Below are 19,000 nucleotides of genomic sequence, written 5' to 3' on the forward strand. Positions count from 1 at the left end.
AGGTAGGTGTATATGTGTCAAAGTCAACAATCAAGAGAAGACTTCACAAGAGTGAATATAGAGGGTTCACCACAAGATGTAAACCATTGGTGAGCCACAAAAACAGGAAGACCAGATTAGAGTTTGCTAAACAACATCTAAAAAAGCCATTACAGTTCTGGAACAACATCCTATGGACAGAGGAGACAAAGATCAACTTGTACCAGAGTGATGGGAAGAGAAGAGTATGGAGAAGGAAAGGAACTGCTCATGATCCAAAACATACCACCTCATCAGTGAAGCATGGTGGTGGTAGTGTCATGGTGTGGGCATGTATGGCTGCCAATTGAACTGGTTCCCTTGTATTTATTGATGATGTGACTGCTGACAAAAGCAGCAGAATGAATTCTGAAGTGTTTCGGGCAATATTATATGCTCATATTCAGTCAAATGCTTCAGAACTCATTGGACGGTGCTTCACAGTGCAGATGAACAATGACCCGAAGCATACTGCAAAAGCAACCAAAGAGTTTTTTACGGCTAAAAAGTGGAATGTTATGCAATGGCCAAGTCAATCCCCTGACCTGAATCCGATTGAGCATGCATTTCACTTGATGAAGACAAAACTGAAAGGAAAATGCCCCAAGAACAAGCAGGAACTGAGGACATTTGCAGTAGAGGCCTGGCAGAGCATCACCAGAGATGAAACCCAGCGTCTGGTGATGTCTATGCGTTCCAGACTTCAGGCTGTAATTGTCTGCAAAGGATTTGCAACAAAGTATTAAAAAGTGAAAGTTAGATTTAGGATTGTTTAGTTTGTCCCATTACTTTTGGCCCCTTAAAAAGTGGGAGGCACATATAGAAACCGTTGTAATTCCTACACCGTTCACCTGATTTGGATGTAATTACCCTCAAATTAAATCTGAAAGTCTGCAGGTAAAGCACATCTTGTTTGTTTCATTTCAAAGCCATTGTGGTGGTGAATAGAGGCCAAAATATGAGAATTCTGTCAATGTCCCAATATTTATGGACCTGACTGTGTATATATATATATATAATATATATATATATACACACACACACAGAGAGAGACCTATATATATATATATATATAGAGAGAGAGAGAGAGAGAGAGAGCGCGATGTATGGACCTGACTGTACATACATCTCTCTCTCTCTCTCTATATGTATATATATAGGTCTCTCTCTGTGTGTGTATATATATATATATATATATATAGAGAGAGAGAGAGAGATTTTTTTTTTACTTTTTATTTAATTTAAAACAATAAACTGTGGTAAAAAAAACATTAATCAATTGTGCAGAATAACCTTGATGGATTGTGCAGGTACTCACATTACTGTCTTCCAAAAACTTCAGTGCCTTGGCTATGTTGTTCAGACGGAATATACGATGAGTTGATGATTTATATTCATGTAGCTGCATACAGACAAAAAAAAAAAAAGAACCTTCGATTTACCGTCAGCTAAGCAGAAGGGATTCTCGCAGGAATATAAGCGCAGTCAGACCACCATTTCTTTCATCTTTATGGATTTACGTAACACACATGACCCACACACACCGTCCTGTCATATGACAATGCTCTAGTTATCTGGGCTCCCGGATGAGGGGGAGACTGGCCAGGACCCCAGAAGAGCAGCCAGGTATTCCTTAGGACACTCACCTGCTACAAAGGTGGGCGGAAACATGCGGTTATTACATGCAGCCTGCAAAATGCCAAGGGGTCAGCTACCACTGATGGCACCGACGTCTCGCCTCCTTTGCTCCTAATTGAATTGACCCCTAAGTGACTGGAAATGTTCCTCATTGAATACTTCCTGGGATTTTATATTAACCCCTTCGCTGCTGAGGGTTTTCTCACCCTTGAAGTCTTTTCACATTTTCATTCAACAAATTCCAACATCAATATCAATGGTTTTATGCGGGAGGACAGACGGTGTAATGGTCAGTATTACTGCTCACAGCACTGAGGTCGTGGGTTAGATTCCCACTACAACACCTTCTACACATCAAGGGACCCGCTGTCACTATTATAGAGTGAGGGTCCGGGTCCCAGGCATCCCGGCAGTTGCTCAGGGAGGGACATGCCGCAGCCTAATACAGAGGTCCTAGTACCACCTCTATATATAAGTAATTGCTTCTATGCCTCTAACCTCCTCTGTGTGGAGTTTGTATATTCTCCCTGTGCTTGCGTGGGTTTCCTCCAGGTACTCCGGTTTCCTGCTACACTCCATAAATATACTGGTAGTTTAATTGGCCCCAACAAAAAAAAAATTAACCCTATGTGTGTATATGTGTGTACATGTGGTAGGGAATATAGGGCCTGATTCAGAGCCGCTCGTAAGCGGCTGCTCGTTCGGTCCGAGCGATGTTCGCACATCTGCGCATGCGTATGGGTCGTAATGCGCATGCGCCAACCAGTCATTGCAGTCGGAAATCGTGCGCTCGCAAAACAGCGAGGGGCTGCTAATTTGATTGACAGAATGAGGCGTTTGTGGGTGGTAACAGGGGAAGGTGCTTGAAAACGGGGGAGTGGAGATCCGAATGCAGGCGTGCCAAATGGTCAAAACGGGCGTTTAATGGGTGTGCATAATTAACAAAGCAGCGTCATCGACCACGTCACTTGGTTGTCTCTTAGCCTGAACTGCTCGCAGTGATTGCCGGAAGTAAAACCTACCACAAGCACTGCGAGCAGTTCAGACGCCTTTCGATGTACTCAATTAATCTAATAAATAGCGGAGATGACGTATGATGCGAACGGCCAGGGGGCGTCTTTACAAAATAGAGAGCGCATGTTTCGTTCGCTCGCTCACACATAGAGGCGTCAACAGACCGCAATGAACGAGCGCTCAATTTAAATAGCCGGCCCCTTTTTCTGAACGACCGTTCGCAAATAGCATCCGGCTCTGAATCAGGCCCATAGAGTGTAAGCTCCACTGGGGCAGGGACTGATGTGAATGGCCAAATATTCTCTGTAAAGCGCTGCAGACTATGTGTGCGCTATAGTAATAACTGGTAATAAACAGTATTATACCTTGTTTTTTTTTTAAAAGACTTCATATTTTCCGAAAATACTATTAGTCATTACACTCATTCTAACATGTAAAAAAAAAATGGAAACTCAAATGGACAAAGAAGTGTTTTATTTTGTTGCCAAATTTCAAGAAAGGCAAACTTGATTTTATTTCTTCGGCTTGTAAATGCCACAAATAAATACTTTTTGGTTCTTGTTTCCCCAATAATCCACTCTATGGACTGGGGTATATTTACTAAAGTGAGAGTTTATAGAAGTGGAGGTGTTGCTCATAGCAACCAATCAGATTCTAGCTTTTATCTTCTAGAAGGTGGTAGATAAATGTTAAGTAGAATCTGATTGGTTGCTATGGGCAACATCTCCACTTCTAAAAACTCTCACTTTAGTAAATGTACCTCACAAAGTGTTAGTTTTGACAAAATCTGCACTTCTATTTTTATTTATTTTCTACCCCTCTAATAATATCTGTAATGGTGGTCGTCCCCTGTGATTTATACGGAGGGAGAGCCGCCACTGGCAATTTGAAATAGTCATACACACACACACACGAAGAAATAGGAATTGCCTTGGGGTGATGTTCTGTGTTAAAATTGAACTTAATTGATATAGGCAAGTGTCACAAAAATTCTGCAGAATATATATATATATATATATATATATATATATATATAAAGGATTTATCCTAGTAATAAATGTCTATACATAGGAAAAAAGTTAAACAAAGATTGAATGCACACCAATAAATAGTATTATAACTTTCTAGTGTGTTAATTGCTTTTTGTTTTGTTTTTTTGTGTGTTGTAAATCTTATTATCTATGTGATCCCTGTTTGGGCTACATCTCTAAACCAACAAATTATATAATATATAACAGTATCATAGCGGTCACATACATAGAATAAAAATGAGTAAGTAGGAGTATAAATAACCCTCCAAAATTAAATATCAATAAACTTTATTTGTGATTCTGGGGTAAATTTACTAAGATGGGAGTTCTATTAAGAAGTGATGTTGCCCATAGCAACCAATCAGATTCCAGGTATTATCTTCTAGAGGGTGCTAGATAAATGAGAAGTAGAATCTGATTGGTTGCTATGCTTCTTAAATAGAACTCCCATCTTAGTAAATTTATCCCTCTGAAACAAATATCAATTGTGTATTTCAGTTGTATTTTCTATCATATTAAACCTGTAGTGGATACAATTAGCAACCTCTTAGCTGAGATGTTACCAGCATGTTTAGAGGTTTAATATTCTGCAGCGAGATAACTGTAGATTAGCAGCTATGTATCACAGAGCCAGCTGAAGCTAAAGTTGCTGCTGTTACATAATGGATGGTCGCTAACAGTAACTAAATAAATAGTGAATATAGTATCAGCCTTAGTTAGCTGCACCAAAACAGCAATATGTATTATAGGCTTCTATAAACACCAATATAAGTCTCATTCCTTAGGGGGTGATTAGATGCCCCCAGCTGGGTGTCTATACAAATAGGCACCCGACGGAGCAATTAAATTGTTTCTCTGTTCGGAGGCCTAAAGCTGCGGGGGCATGCACTTCTTTTCGCTGCCTCCTGGGGTGTGAGGAGAAATGTCTGCCAAGTCCAGTTTTTTGGGTTCCCTAATGGTGGTTTGTGCCCATATCACTTCTTTAGACAGGTTTAGGCGCTGTACATGGCTAAACCCTGTGCTTGTAGCCGCGATAAATACTAATGGGCACCCGAACAGAGAAATCGTAGACGCCCAGCAGGGAGTTTCTACAATAATTGAATCGCAGCCTCAGTTGGCTGCAGCCCTTATATACAGAAGGGAATGGGTATGTAATGCCGGCTGTCTGTATGCCTCATGTTACAATACCGACAGCAGCATCCCGATGGTTGGTATCCCGACAGGGATCGGGTAAGCATACTTACCCTTCCCCCTACTCCCCCTAACCCTCCCTTCTTGTAGCCTAACCCTAACCCTGCCCGTTTTGCCTAAACCTAAGTGTCCCACCTTTGTGCCTAAACCTAACCCTCCCCCCCAGTGGTGCCTGACCTTAGCCCTCCCCCCTAGGGGTGCCTAACCCTAATCCCCCCAAAAAAACCTAACGCTATATATATACAAATATGGCTTTAATAATGCTGGGCATACACTCTACAATTATCAGGCCGATCCGCCCGATATCTGCGGATCACCGTGATGACACTGTACAACAAATAAATACTTTTAATTTGTTTCCTTTCTAAAAATAGTCATACATCACTAATAGTCATACATCACTAATAGTCATACATCACTAATAGTCATACATTACTAATTTGAGGTCAAGAAAAACTAAAATGATTTCAGAATGTTTTTACTAGCTCTATTTTTTGAGCTACACTACTTGCACTATACTGCATGTACATTAGTAATATAGTCATAGTGAAAAGCTATTTTTAAATAATCTGATATTTTCTTGATAGAAAATAAATAACAGTTGTTTTAATTCTATCAATCACAAATAAGAACACAAAACGAAACAAACATACAGCATAGGAAACAAACATACAACATAGGAAACAAACATACAGCATAGGAAGCAAACATACAGCATAGGAAACAAACATACAGCATAGGAAGCAAACATACAGCATAGGAAGCAAACATACAGCATAGGAAACAAACATACAGCATAGGAAACAAACATACAGCATAGGAAACAAACATACAGCATAGGAAACAAACATACAGCATAGGAAACAAATATACAGCATAGGAAACAAACATACAGCATAGGAAACACACATACAGCATGAGAAACAAACATACAGCATAGGAAACAAACATACAGCATAGGAAACAAACATACAGCATAGGAAACACATACAGCATAGGAAACAAACATACAGCATAGGAAACAAACATACAGCATAGGAAACATACAGCATAGGAAACAATCATACAGCATAGGAAACAAACATACAGCATAGGAAACAGACATACAGCATAGGAAACAGACATACAGCATAGGAAACAAACATACAGCATAGGAAACAAACATACATCATAGGAAACAAATATACAGCATAGGAAACAAACATACAGCATAGGAAACATACAGCATAGGAAACAATCATACAGCATACGAAACAAACATACAGCATAGGAAACAAACATACAGCATAGGAAACAATCATACAACATAGGAAACAAACATACAGCACAGGAAACAAACATACAGCATAGGAAACACACATACAGCATAGGAAACATACATACAGCATAGGAAACACACATACAGCATAGGAAACAGACATACAGCATAGGAAACACACATACAGCATAGGAAACAGACATACAGCATAGGAAACAAACATACAGCATAGGAAATAGACATACAGCATAGGAAACATACATACAGCATAGGAAACAAACATACAGCATAGGAAACATACATACAGCATAGGAAACAAACATACAGCATAGGAAACAAACATACAGCATAGGAAACAGACATACAGCATAAGAAACATACATACAGCATAGGAAACAAACATACAGCATAGGAAACATACATACAGCATAGGAAACATACATACAGCATAGGAAACAGACATACAGCATAGGAAACAAACATACAGCATAGGAAACAGACATACAGCACAGGAAACACACATACAGCATAGGAAACATACATACAGCATAGGATACAAACATACAGCATAGGAAACAAATATACAGCATAGGAAACACACATACAGCATAGGATACAAACATACAGCATAGGAAATAAACATACAGCATAGGATAGTACTATGTAATATAGTGGCCTATACATGGGGGTGCTTTCTCTTTGCTTGTCGCTTGTCCTCCTCCTCTGGGGCATCTCTTGTCACTGTCACCTACCCTGATATCTTTGTGCCATTGCTGAAATGTCTTGGTGGAATCGCTCCCTATGCTGTCACTCAGTGCACCACAGTTATCTTGTGGGGGTAATCCCGTGAATCGCATATATTTGAATAGGGGAGGGGACAAATAACGGATTCATTTAATTGGGTCATTAGGCCCCGCCCCCTCTGCGCGGAACGCAGATCGCTGGTAAGATTCTCTCCATTCTGCCCACTTCACTAGGAATACCCCTACATCGTCATAAATGGGCTATATCTCGCAACTCAGAGCTAACTGAGAGTTTTACATGTCATATTCATTCTTTGCATGCTGACATCAATTAGAAGTAACTAGTTTCATTGTTGTGTAGTGTTACCTGTCAACCTAATGTCCCCGTCGACCTATTGACTGTAAAGCCACACCCTTCGAAAACAATAAAAAATGGGGGACCCTGCTGGCCAAATATGGGATTTAACTACACTTTACAAGTTTTTGGGGAGCATTAAAAAAAATGGACCATCCTGCCTTAGGAGTATAGGAGAGACACTTCTCCGTCTTCCAGCCATATTTTTTTGCCATAAACAAGACATTTTTTTTACATAATGGATGTGTCGTTGATTCACCTTTTCTAACGTCTTCCTTACTGTATTGTGACTGACCTCAAAGAACCAGAAGTCTGCAGCAGGGGACCGGCCGCTATGATCTACCAGCATTGATAAAACAATCACTCACCAGGCTCTGTCCCGTTAGCACCTCCAGCAGAGCCATCAGCATTTTCCCATCTTGAATATCAACAAACAAATCTTTAACTTCCATGGGCGGGCTGCACTGTAAGGAGAACAGGAGCGTGACAATATCAGTATAGCAAATCCTTATGGTTACTGTATTTCTTTAGTCAACGCAAGCTGAACTTTATAAAACTGTATAGTTTCTAATTAATGTAAACCCCTGATCACAACACACCCTGGTTATTTACTCAGTATCACATAGGCCTATCCCATTTATTTTACCATAAACAAAAGGCTAGAAGGGAGTGCCCGCTCGTAATAGAGGCTTTAATACCTGGGCATTAATCGTGCCACAAAATAACATAATTCAGAGATAATCTTTTGCGGACGTCTTGGACTTTCAAGACAGGCTCTTGAGAATGTTCTTCCCGTTCTTAGTATTTGTAATAATTTAACTGGAGTAGCCAAATGCAATACCATAAGTGCATAGCTCCCAACACTGTGCGATGCTAATTCAGGATGCAGGGCTGAGCTACACCACGTCGGAGCCTATTCGGTAGGCAATGTCACACATTTCATCGGGTCGGGAGGAATACAAAATATGGATGGTTATTGGAAGCCGACCATCAAATGATGGCTGGGCTTTCACCATTGAAACTTTCCATGCGATGGTAACTAACCTTCACGTCAAAAGAATTTGATGTAAAAAACAATTTATTTGATTTGGGCATGTGCAGTACCCCCACTGCATGGCATGCAGGGGGCGGAATCAGGGACGCGACTGAGGGTGAGATCGAGGGTGGGGCCCACATTAGTTTCATACTGTGTGTACTCACTGTAGTAGGGAGAATACATGTACATACACACAGTCCCACATGCCTGACACAGGTGGGGTCCCTGTACTACAAGGTGTTAGGGAAGTGTCTTATGGTGGGTACAGATATATCTGCAAATGATGGTCATTCATACACACTGTGTGTCTGGCCGAGGATCCCGGGGGCCGTGTCCCGCCCCCCTCCCCGCGGCTGCCGCTGAGTGTGTACAGTCGGTCTGCAGACATATCTGTCCATCGGTTGTGCAGCACAGCCAATGCCATATGTCGGTGAACGACAACGTTCACCGACATATCGCAGGTACACACTGGCCGACGGGCAGCAGATATATTGTCCGACAAGTGATTGGCCAATATACCTGTCAGTGTATACCCAGCTTTACAGGCACTGCCGGCAGCCAGGGTGAGAACAGCCACTGCTCTACAAGCCACCATGGTAACACCATCAAATGATTACCATTCGATGGTGGCAAACAACAACGCCACCATCGAATGGTAAAAACACTACTATCGGAGCAAAAACATTGATGGTTAGTAACCATCGGATTCTGATGTCCATCCCTAATGCAAAGTATAAAAAAAATTAACTAAAATTGGTTCTCCAACTGGTTCATCAGAAGAGCTCGAAAGTTTGGAAATTTGCCAGACATTCTCTAACTTTAGATGCACTAAACTAATCGAGCTAAATCTGAGCAAGGCAAACAGGTTGGAGTGAACGGACTGCACTATATAACTTTTTTTTTAATAGTTTACCAGTGCAAACTTCAAACACGATCTTTTGAACGTAGTAATGTTCCCCATTCTAATTAAAGTAACGTTAAAAAATATATATATAAAATGACAATAAACAGCACTTTTAGTTTATTATCCTTTTTGTTTTTTTTAAGAACCATGAGTACATGCCGCAAACTAACTTTGAATTGGAAAATGGCATCACACCACAAACAAGCTGGAGGAACCAGTTTGGATTATTTAAGCCTCTGTAACCATGTGGATGGATCTGATAATGACACACAGAAACTGGGTGGTGAATCTCACAGAACGATTATTCCAATTGCCGCATCACACATACACGGAATCTTAAACTCTAATTCCTGACGCCGATTCGATCATACAGGAAAGTACCAAAATTTGCGTAAAACAGTTGGTGCACAGAATAATTAGCACACATACATACCCAGGCACAAGGCCAGGTTAACAATGGCGCAGATGGGACAACAGCCCCAGTCCCTCACATAACAATAGGCCCATCATCAATGCAATTTTTTTCCTTTTCTGTATTTAGGGAGACACTGGAGCTGATAGTGTAGGGAATGTACACACCCACTTACCATTGGTCACTGCTGCTCTGCTTCTTACAATAGGCCCTTTACTATTTTCAGCTCCAGGCCCATGTGGCCCTTAATCTGGCCCTGGCCAGGTACCATCATTTAAAAACTAAATTTACTAGTTCAATTCAATTACTAGTAACTTTTGTGAAGTGGAGGTCGGGACAATTGTTAATGTCAAAGGCATGTGCCTGAAATTAGGGGGCGTGACTTAGCATCTAGGGGGCGTGACATCCTAGGGAAATGCCAAACCCAAGTGTCACGCCCCTGTTATCATTATGCTGGGGACTTGCCCAATGCTCTGGGAGCTGCTGGACCACCATCAGCTTCTTCCAGAGCGCAACCGCGCACCATCCATTCATAGCGGTGTCAGAATGTCAACCCTCCCTCTCCCCCGCCCTCGGGCTGCCTTGTCAAAAAGTGGGACTGTCCCGCTGAGATCAGGACAGTTGGGAGGTATGGTTCCGACACTTGTGGGGGACTTACACTCCAGACTTATATAGCTCTATAGTGTGTGAGTGTTCAGGGGCGCTGAGAAGGGGGGAGTGAGTACCAATTACCCAGGCTTGTTAGAGGGGCCCAAGTTCCGATGTCGCCTCCCCCTCCCTCTTACTGGTCAGCAGCCCAGCACATGCTGTTGTGTGCTGGGCTGCAGTGGGAAACCAGGGGACTGAGCAACAACAGCAGCGGTCTCTTCTCTCCTGCCTTATTTATTCTAAGGTGGCGTGGCTACGTCCTCCGCAATCAGGCCACGCCCTTAATAGTAATGGGGCCCAGGCCGGCTCTCTACGGCCCTGTGAGTGTTTGTGTGCTTGTTGCTGGGAAAATAGATTGTAAGCTTCACTGGGTCAAGAACTGATGTGCCTAAATAAAGTTCTCTGAGAAGCACTGGTTGATATGTTGGAACTATACTCCCTCTCTCCTCCCTATCTTCCCCATCTGTGTCATGCCTTTGTCTGCCCCTCCCCATCTGTATCACGTCTGTCTGTCTGCCCCTCCCCTTCTGTGTCACGCCTGTCTGTCTGCCCCTCCCCTTCTGTGTCACGCCCGTCTGTCTGCCCCTCCCCTTCTGTGTCACGCCTGTCTGTCTAGCCCTCCCCTTCTGTGTCACGCCTGTCTGTCTGCCCCTCCCCTTCTGTGTCACGCCTGTCTGTCTGCCCCTCCCCTTCTGTGTCACGCCTGTCTGTCTGCCCCTCCCCTTCTGTGTCACATCCGTCTGTCTGCCCCTCCCCTCGTGTCACGCCTGTCTGTCTGCCCCTCCCCTTCTGTGTCACGCCTGTCTGTCTGCCCCTCCCCTTCTCTGTCACGCCTGTCTGTCTGCCCCTCCCCTTCTGTGTCACGCCTGTCTGTCTGCCCCTCCCCTTCTGTGTCACGCCTGTCTGTCTGCCCCTCCCCTTCTGTGTCACGCCTGTCTGTCTAGCCCTCCCCTTCTGTGTCACGCCTGTCTGTCTGCCCCTCCCCTTCTGTGTCACGCCTGTCTGTCTGCCCCTCCCCTTCTGTGTCACGCCTGTCTGTCTGCCCCTCCCCTTCTGTGTCACATCCGTCTGTCTGCCCCTCCCCTTCTGTGTCACGCCTGTCTGTCTGCCCCTCCCCTTCTGTGTCACGCCTGTCTGTCTGCCCCTCCCCTTCTGTGTCACGCCTGTCTGTCTGCCCCTCCCCTTCTGTGTCACGCCTGTCTGTCTGCCCCTCCCCTTCTGTGTCACGCCTGTCTGTCTGCCCCTCCCCTTCTGTGTCACGCCTGTCTGTCTGCCCCTCCCCTTCTGTGTCACGCCTGTCTGTCTGCCCATCCCCTTCTGTGTCACGCCTGTCTGTCTGCCCCTCCCCTTCTGTGTCACGCCTGTCTGTCTGCCCCTCCCCTTCTGTGTCACGCCCGTCTGTCTGCCCCTCCCCTTCTGTGTCACGCCCGTCTGTCTGCCCCTGCCCTTCTGTGTCACGCCCGTCTGTCTGCCCCTCCCCTTCTGTGTCACGCCTGTCTGCCCCTCCCCTTCTGTGTCACGCCTGTCTGCCCCTCCCCTTCTGTGTCACGCCTGTCTGTCTGCCCCTCCCCTTCTGTCACGCCTGTCTGTCTGCCCCTCCCCTTCTGTGTCACGCCTGTCTGTCTGCCCCTCCCCTTCTGTGTCACGCCTGTCTGTCTGCCCCTCCCCTTCTGTGTCACGCCTGTCTGTCTGCCCCTCCCCTTCTGTGTCACGCCTGTCTGTCTGCCCCTCCCCTTCTGTGTCACGCCTGTCTGTCTGCCCCTCCCCTTCTGTGTCACGTCTGTCTGTCTGCCCCTCCCCTTCTGTGTCACGCCTGTCTGTCTGCCCCTCCCCTTCTGTGTCACGCCTGTCTGTCTGCCCCTCCCCTTCTGTGTCACGCCTGTCTGTCTGCCCCTCCCCTTCTGTGTCATGCCTTTGTTTGCCCCTCCCCTTCTGTGTCACGCCCGTCTGTCTGCCCCTCCCCTTCTGTCACGCCTGTCTGTCTGCCCCTCCCCTTCTGTGTCACGCCTGTCTGTCTGCCCCTCCCCTTCTGTGTCACACCTGTCTGTCTGCCCCTCCCCTTCTGTGTCACGCCTGTCTGCCCCTCCCCTTCTGTGTCACGCCTGTCTGTCTGCCCCTCCCCTTCTGTGTCACGCCTGTCTGTCTGCCCCTCCCCTTCTGTGTCACGCCTGTCTGTCTAGCCCTCCCCTTCTGTGTCACGCCTGTCTGTCTGCCCCTCCCCTTCTGTGTCACGCCTGTCTGCCCCTCCCCTTCTGTGTCATGCCTGTCTGTCTGCCCCTCCCCTTCTGTGTCACGCCTGTCTGTCTGCCCCTCCCCTTCTCTGTCACGCCTGTCTGTCTGCCCCTCCCCTTCTGTGTCACGCCTGTCTGTCTGCCCCTCCCCTTCTGTGTCACGCCTGTCTGTCTGCCCCTTCCCTTCTGTGTCACGCCCGTCTGTCTGCCCCTCCCCTTCTGTGTCACGCCTGTCTGTCTGCCCCTCCCCTTCTGTGTCACGCCTGTCTGTCTGCCCCTCCCCTTCTGTGTCACGCCTGTCTGTCTGCCCCTCCCCTTCTGTGTCACGCCTGTCTGTCTGCCCCTCCCCTTCTGTGTCACGTCTGTCTGTCTGCCCCTCCCCTTCTGTGTCACGCCTGTCTGTCTGCCCCTCCCCTTCTGTGTCACGCCTGTCTGTCTGCCCCTCCCCTTCTGTGTAACGCCTGTCTGTCTGCCCCTCCCCTTCTGTGTCATGCCTTTGTCTGCCCCTCCCCTTCTGTGTCACGCCCGTCTGTCTGCCCCTCCCCTTCTGTCACACCTGTCTGTCTGCCCCTCCCCTTCTGTGTCATGCCTGTCTGTCTGCCCCTCCCCTTCTGTGTCACGCCTGTCTGTCTGCCCCTCCCCTTCTGTGTCACGCCTGTCTGCCCCTCCCCTTCTGTGTCACGCCTGTCTGTCTGCCCCTCCCCTTCTGTGTCACGCCTGTCTGTCTGCCCCTCCCCTTCTGTGTCACGCCTGTCTGTCTGCCCCTCCCCTTCTGTGTCACGCCCGTCTGTCTGCCCCTCCCCTTCTGTGTCACGTCTGTCTGTCTGCCCCTCCCCTTCTGTGTCACGTCTGTCTGTCTGCCCCTCCCCTTCTGTGTCACGCCTGTCTGTCTGCCCCTCCCCTTCTGTGTCACGCCTGTCTGTCTGCCCCTCCCCTTCTGTGTCACGCCTGTCTGTCTGCCCCTCCCCTTCTGTGTCACGTCTGTCTGTCTGCCCCTCCCCTTCTGTGTCACGCCTGTCTGTCTGCCCCTCCCCTTCTGTGTCACGCCTGTCTGTCTGCCCCTCCCCTTCTGTGTAACGCCTGTCTGTCTGCCCCTCCCCTTCTGTGTCACGCCTGTCTGTCTGCCCCTCCCCTTCTGTGTCACACCTGGCTGCCCCTCCCCTTTAGAATGTAAGCTCTCATGAGCAGGGACCTCTTCCCTCATGTGCTTCTCTTTACATTTTCTTCTACTCTCTACTCCCCATTAGGGCACCTAACACGTGAACGCCATCTTCCTGATTGGGTTACCCATAGAAGCTTATGGGCGTCTATCAGGAGTGAGCTGAGAGAAAGATCCAATCGGAAAAGGACGCTGGAGGGGCTTCTGGGTCATAGACAGAGCGGCCTTTTGCCGGGATCGTCATGCATACCGGCATCCCGCCCCTTATGTTTCCCTTCCAATAACTTATTATAGATCACATAAATCCCCCCCCCTGCAAAAGGGCAATTAACGCTGCAGACCGCAGCCCCATTACCTATTCTCAATGGGCATGGAAGTCTGACCCTACGCTTTATGCCAAAGGAGGCGTTTTCAGGAGAGAAGGATCTTGCGGTCCCTCTCCCACAGCCACAAGCTACCATTCCCCTCCCAAGTTCTTTCGGAAAATTGAACTATGCTCATGTGCCGTGCCAGATGTTGTGGAGGACTCTTTTGAAAATACTAAAGGCTATTCAATTTGCTGGGAACAAATTCACAGGGATAGAGGCCCTCATTCATAGGCGGTCGCAAGAAGCGATCGCTCTCTCTGAATGAGGGTGGCCGCTTCATTTTTGAAGTGCGGCCTCCTGGTCGTTAGTTAAGCTGTGGGTTACCACCCACAGCTTAACGACCGACCAGGTTGATGGTCGCGATGGTGATCACCATCGCGACCATCGGGCTTACGACCAGACCCTAGGGTAGGATCTGGGCACTCGTAAGCCCCAGGGAGCTTCCTGCTCTGATGGAGCAGGAAGCTCCCCACTGACATCACTGATGATGTCAGTGCGGCCGCCCACAAAACGGTAGGCGTTCGTTAAGGAACGCCTCCGTTTTGGAAACCACCCCCCCTGGCCCGCCTACCAAATGGGGCGAGCTGTTGATCAACATCGACAGCCGCCCCTTTGGTAACGAGCTCTGGAGCGAGAGAGTTTCTCTGTCGCTCCGGGGCTTGCGCACACGCAATACGGCCGCTGCGCATGCGCAGGACTAACCATCGAGTTGGTTACGAGTGCATCGGTGCTTGCGACCGACTCTGAATAAGGTCCAGAGTCTTTTCAAGTCGCCATCCCTGTAGAAATGTGGGTATCTTCTATTTTCTGCACTGCTCTTAATAAAATATGGAAATGAATGTTGCAGGTATATTAACGTTACAGTACTTTTGTACTGTAGAACTACTATGGTCAGTGGCGTATCTATAACGGGTGCAGATGTGCAGGGCACACGGGCCCCCGGGTCCAGGGGGCCCCCACACCGCACACACATTTTTTTTAAACTTACCTGTCCGAGGTCTCGCAGTGGGTGTCACTGCTGCTCAGAACACCGGAAAAATGGCCGCCGCAGCCATTTTTCCGGCGTTCTGCGAATGTGCAGTAGACTCCGGGCATACTCTAGTGCCCAGAGTCTACTAATGCTCTGGTGGCTAGCCAGCCCCGTCAGTTGGCTGCCAGCTACCAGGGAGAGAGGAGGGGGCCCTGCACGAGGAGTGTACATGGGCCCCTTCATCTCTTAAGACGCCCCTGACTATGGTGCTAGTGTAAGTCTCACGGGATACAGTCAATATCCAGGCAAAGGGGATGCTGGTGCTTAATGGCGCAGGAATCCCGACACCGGCATCCCAAAGGTAAGTAGCGGGGTTAAGGGGAGGGTTAGGGTTAGGCACTAGGAAGAGGGTTAGGGTTAGGCACTAAGGGGGAAGGGTTAGGTTTAGGGTGTGGGGAGGTTAGGTTTAGGCACCAGGGAGGGAGGGTTAAGGGTAGGGAGAGGCAGGGGCGTATTTACAATGGGTGCAAGGTGAGCGCTGCACACCCAATTACATATATTTACCTCTCCGTCGACCCGGAGCTGTCTGCAATGCTGTAGAAATCACCTGGAAAATGGCCACCGCGGGAAGGGCAGTAGAGATGTCCCGGGAAGGCAGCCCGGGCGCCATGTTCCCAGGGACCTGAGCATGCACAGTAGACTCTGGCACATTGCCAGAGTCTACAGCGCCGCCGGAGGAGGGGGCCAGATCGCAGCCTGCACACAAGCCCTCTCCTCTCTTAAAGCGCCTCTGGGGAGAGGGGGAGGGCTAGGAGACCGACCGACAGGTGTTGATATCCTAACCCTGTTGGGATGCCAGCATCGGGATTCTGACCGCCAGGATCCCATACCCAACCCGGTCCCACATAACATTGTGAGATACATTAGGATACATTGGGGTATATTCAATTAGCTGCAGTATTTACAGCACGGCTAAAGGTCAGAGTATAACACCTGGAGCTATTCCATCATTAGACTATTTCTCAGTGTGGTGAACCCACAACAGATGCGCGTTAGCTCAGGTGAAATGTCTGGACAATATATGGGTTACCCATAGATAGTGTTTATAAAGGCTCCAGACCTCATAAACAAATTGGTACTATAGTCACATCCCCCCAAAACAGAAAACACAAACCATGATTGACAACCTGGGGTGAGATGCATCAAGGGTAAAAATGGGGTAAAACCCCGAAAATGCGTGTTTGACCGCATTTTTCATATGCACCACTTATTATTATCATTATTATCCTCTCAAGGAGGAGCCTAGGATAAGATACATATCATCATACAAATGAGATTTTCTCCAGTCTGTACAGCACTAATTTGCATACCCATCACACAATAGGCTGAGCGCTACACCCTTTTCATTTTTCTGCATTATTACTAATAGGTTGAGGGTACCTATTGGTTGTCAGCAGCTCGCCGTTATTTAAGAGCTTGGTGCGCAGGATAAGACCCGGCACAGTTGGGTTACCCATGCTTACCTACTCTCCCGGGACAGGTGGGAAGTTCCCAAAAATGGGGTGGCGCTCCCGGCCGCGCAGAAAAGTAGGTAAATCTCCCGGCTGGCCGCCACTGCCTTGCGTCCCCTCGCATTGCCCCGGACCTCTCTGTATCCCAATACACGCCTCCACAGCAGGGAGGGCAGATGACGCGATTCGCACTGAATGGCGTCATCATGGCCCCGCCTCCTGCTTTACAATGCCATTAGTCTCGGCATTGTGAATAGGGGATGGGGCCACAATGATACGATCGCGCGGTCACGCCCTTGCTCCGTCCCCAATGCCCTCCTTATGCCGCGCCACGCCCCCCTTCCCCGCCGAAGAAGCCAGGCTGCCCCCTCCCGGAATAATGTAGCTGAATGTCGGCTAGTATGCGGTTACCTTGCATGATAAGCCCCAGAGGATGCATGTCACGCAGATTTTTCCTCGGCTCTTGAGGCTGCAAAGGAAAACCAGTGTTAAATGCACAATCTGGGGCTTCCCATGTAGGGTAGCGACACTTAATTGAATAGCTCAGCTGCTAACTGATTCTGCCCCTTAGGGCTGTATTCAATTAGGTGCAAAAAGTCCCGTACTTTTCACCTGGCGAGGTTTTCGTCGTCATCGCTGGTTTTCCATGCGGAAAAGTAACGCGCTCGTCCCCACTTATTCCCATATTCAATTAGAAATCGGCGAAAACAGGACCCAACGAATTCAGACCTGGCGAAAAGTCCTGTCAGATTTGGGGAAATCCGCCACACTGGTTTAGTCTCTGGGAGTGAATCAGAGACGCACGCTGTTTGCATGCGCTCGCTCTGAATCAAGGCGTACCTTTTTTTTTTTAACCCGGCCTCCAGGCCGCTCGCACCGCTGTGGGTGACCACCCACAACTTGTGCGAGCGGCCTGGCAATGGTGGTGATTATCGCGACCATTGGACTTGCGGCGAGACCCTGCGGGAGGGTCTCGGCTCCCGCAAGCCCGAGTGGACTCCCTGCTCTAATAGAGCTGCCGGCGCTCACTGGGGCTCACGCATGCATACGCCGGAGGGACAAACATCGACCCACTTGCGAGAGCAATGCGTTCGCGAGCGGGTCTGAATCAGGCCCTCTATCCGCAGAGTGTGCCTCATGAAATGATCTTTCACTCACTGCAAAAACAATAATAATTCAAGTATAGCACTGGGCTCTTGTCAGCCTAGTACAGAAAGACTGTGGCGTCCAACGCACATAATTAGAGTCTCCATTTTATTGTGAAGTATGTATGGACTAGATGACATATTGGGCCATTTGTTGTTTTGAGGCAAATAGGAACGACAAATCGTCCACATCGTCCAGTGTGTACGCAGTATTGGGCGCTTCCGTGCGTTGTTCATCGCATCTTCAACACCATGCTTCTAGATGCCAAGGAGGAACGATGTATTGTGCCATCGCTGGGTACACACATCGTCTAGTGCAGACACGCCAAACATGCGGTCCAAATGCACATTTTATGCAGCCCGACAGTGACAGTGTCACATGTCGACGCACTGCGCTGCTGGGGAGAGACGCCACACTCCACTAGACCTGCCCTCCCAGAATCCCTCCTTCTGGCAGCAACGCGCTGCCGGGGAGAGCGGACGCACACCACAAGGCCTGTGTTCCCGCAAGCCCGCCCTCTGGCAGTAATGTGCTGCCAGCTAGAGACGCCACAAGGCGTACCACCGCGCTCCCAGCTGAATCTCTGTTGCACACCCAGATCTCTGTACAGACGCCTGTGAAACAAGCTCAGCCAGCCGGGACAGGACAAGCGCTGCAGCTGACACTGGGGTCACTCATAATATCACACCGGTTACTACTGCCTGCAATTATTCTCATTAATGAAAAGAAACAAGTCTCCTACTACGTCCAGACTGACAGACTTTCATCTTGGTTCAATTTTAAGTTCTCACATCCAATAAGATTTCTCCTGAAATTGGAAAATATGTGACAGCAAAACGATGTCAAATATTGGGAAGTAAACATTAAAGTTGATGATTTCTTCCAGATACTTCACATCTCTTTGCTTAAACTTTGCTACTGTTTTTTCTTTATAAACCTTTCAAAATTGCATATAACACTTTTTTTTTCTTGCGGTCTTCCACACAGTCTAAACCTGCGAATCCACCAGACGACAGGCAAAAGACCGCAGAATTACGACATTGTAATCGTGCAGTCGTTTGCCAGTCTGTAATGAGCCTGCACTGAGCGAGCAGTCAGTCAGTGCAGGGTCATCAATCATCTGCAAACATGCTGAACCTGACGTTAACGTCAGGTTGTCCAGCATATTTGCCCGATGATAGATGTCTAAACGGACAGCGGGAGCGCGCATCGCTGGTCGTTTTAGACATTTTTGCGGACGATTTGCAAACGATTTACAAACGATTGAACGATATCGTTATCGTTCAATCGCTCAATTTAATCGTTTAGTGAATGGGCACCTTTAGACCTTGAATATCGGCCCGGTTGGGATTTCGAGTTCGACATGC

The 19,000-nt window shown here is 47.8% G+C and overlaps 1 protein-coding gene across 3 annotated transcripts in view; it reads right to left on the bottom strand.

Annotated features, from left to right (window-relative positions):
- CLMN (calmin) overlaps positions 1 to 19,000 on the bottom strand; it is a 222,509-nt gene that overhangs the window by 46,228 nt on the left and 157,281 nt on the right. For all 3 annotated transcript variants that reach the window (XM_088464349.1, XM_088464351.1, XM_088464350.1), the window contains exons 3-4: positions 7,617 to 7,712; positions 1,337 to 1,420 (exon numbers count right to left, since the gene is read on the bottom strand). In XM_088464349.1, the coding sequence (XP_088320475.1) occupies positions 1,337 to 1,420; positions 7,617 to 7,712 (180 nt within the window). The remainder of the gene's footprint in view (positions 1 to 1,336; positions 1,421 to 7,616; positions 7,713 to 19,000) is intronic.

Source organism: Taudactylus pleione, unplaced genomic scaffold (assembly GCF_031769625.1).
Source record: "Taudactylus pleione unplaced genomic scaffold, aTauple2 ptg001661l, whole genome shotgun sequence".
In the NCBI taxonomy this organism is placed as follows: Eukaryota; Metazoa; Chordata; class Amphibia; order Anura; family Myobatrachidae; genus Taudactylus; species Taudactylus pleione.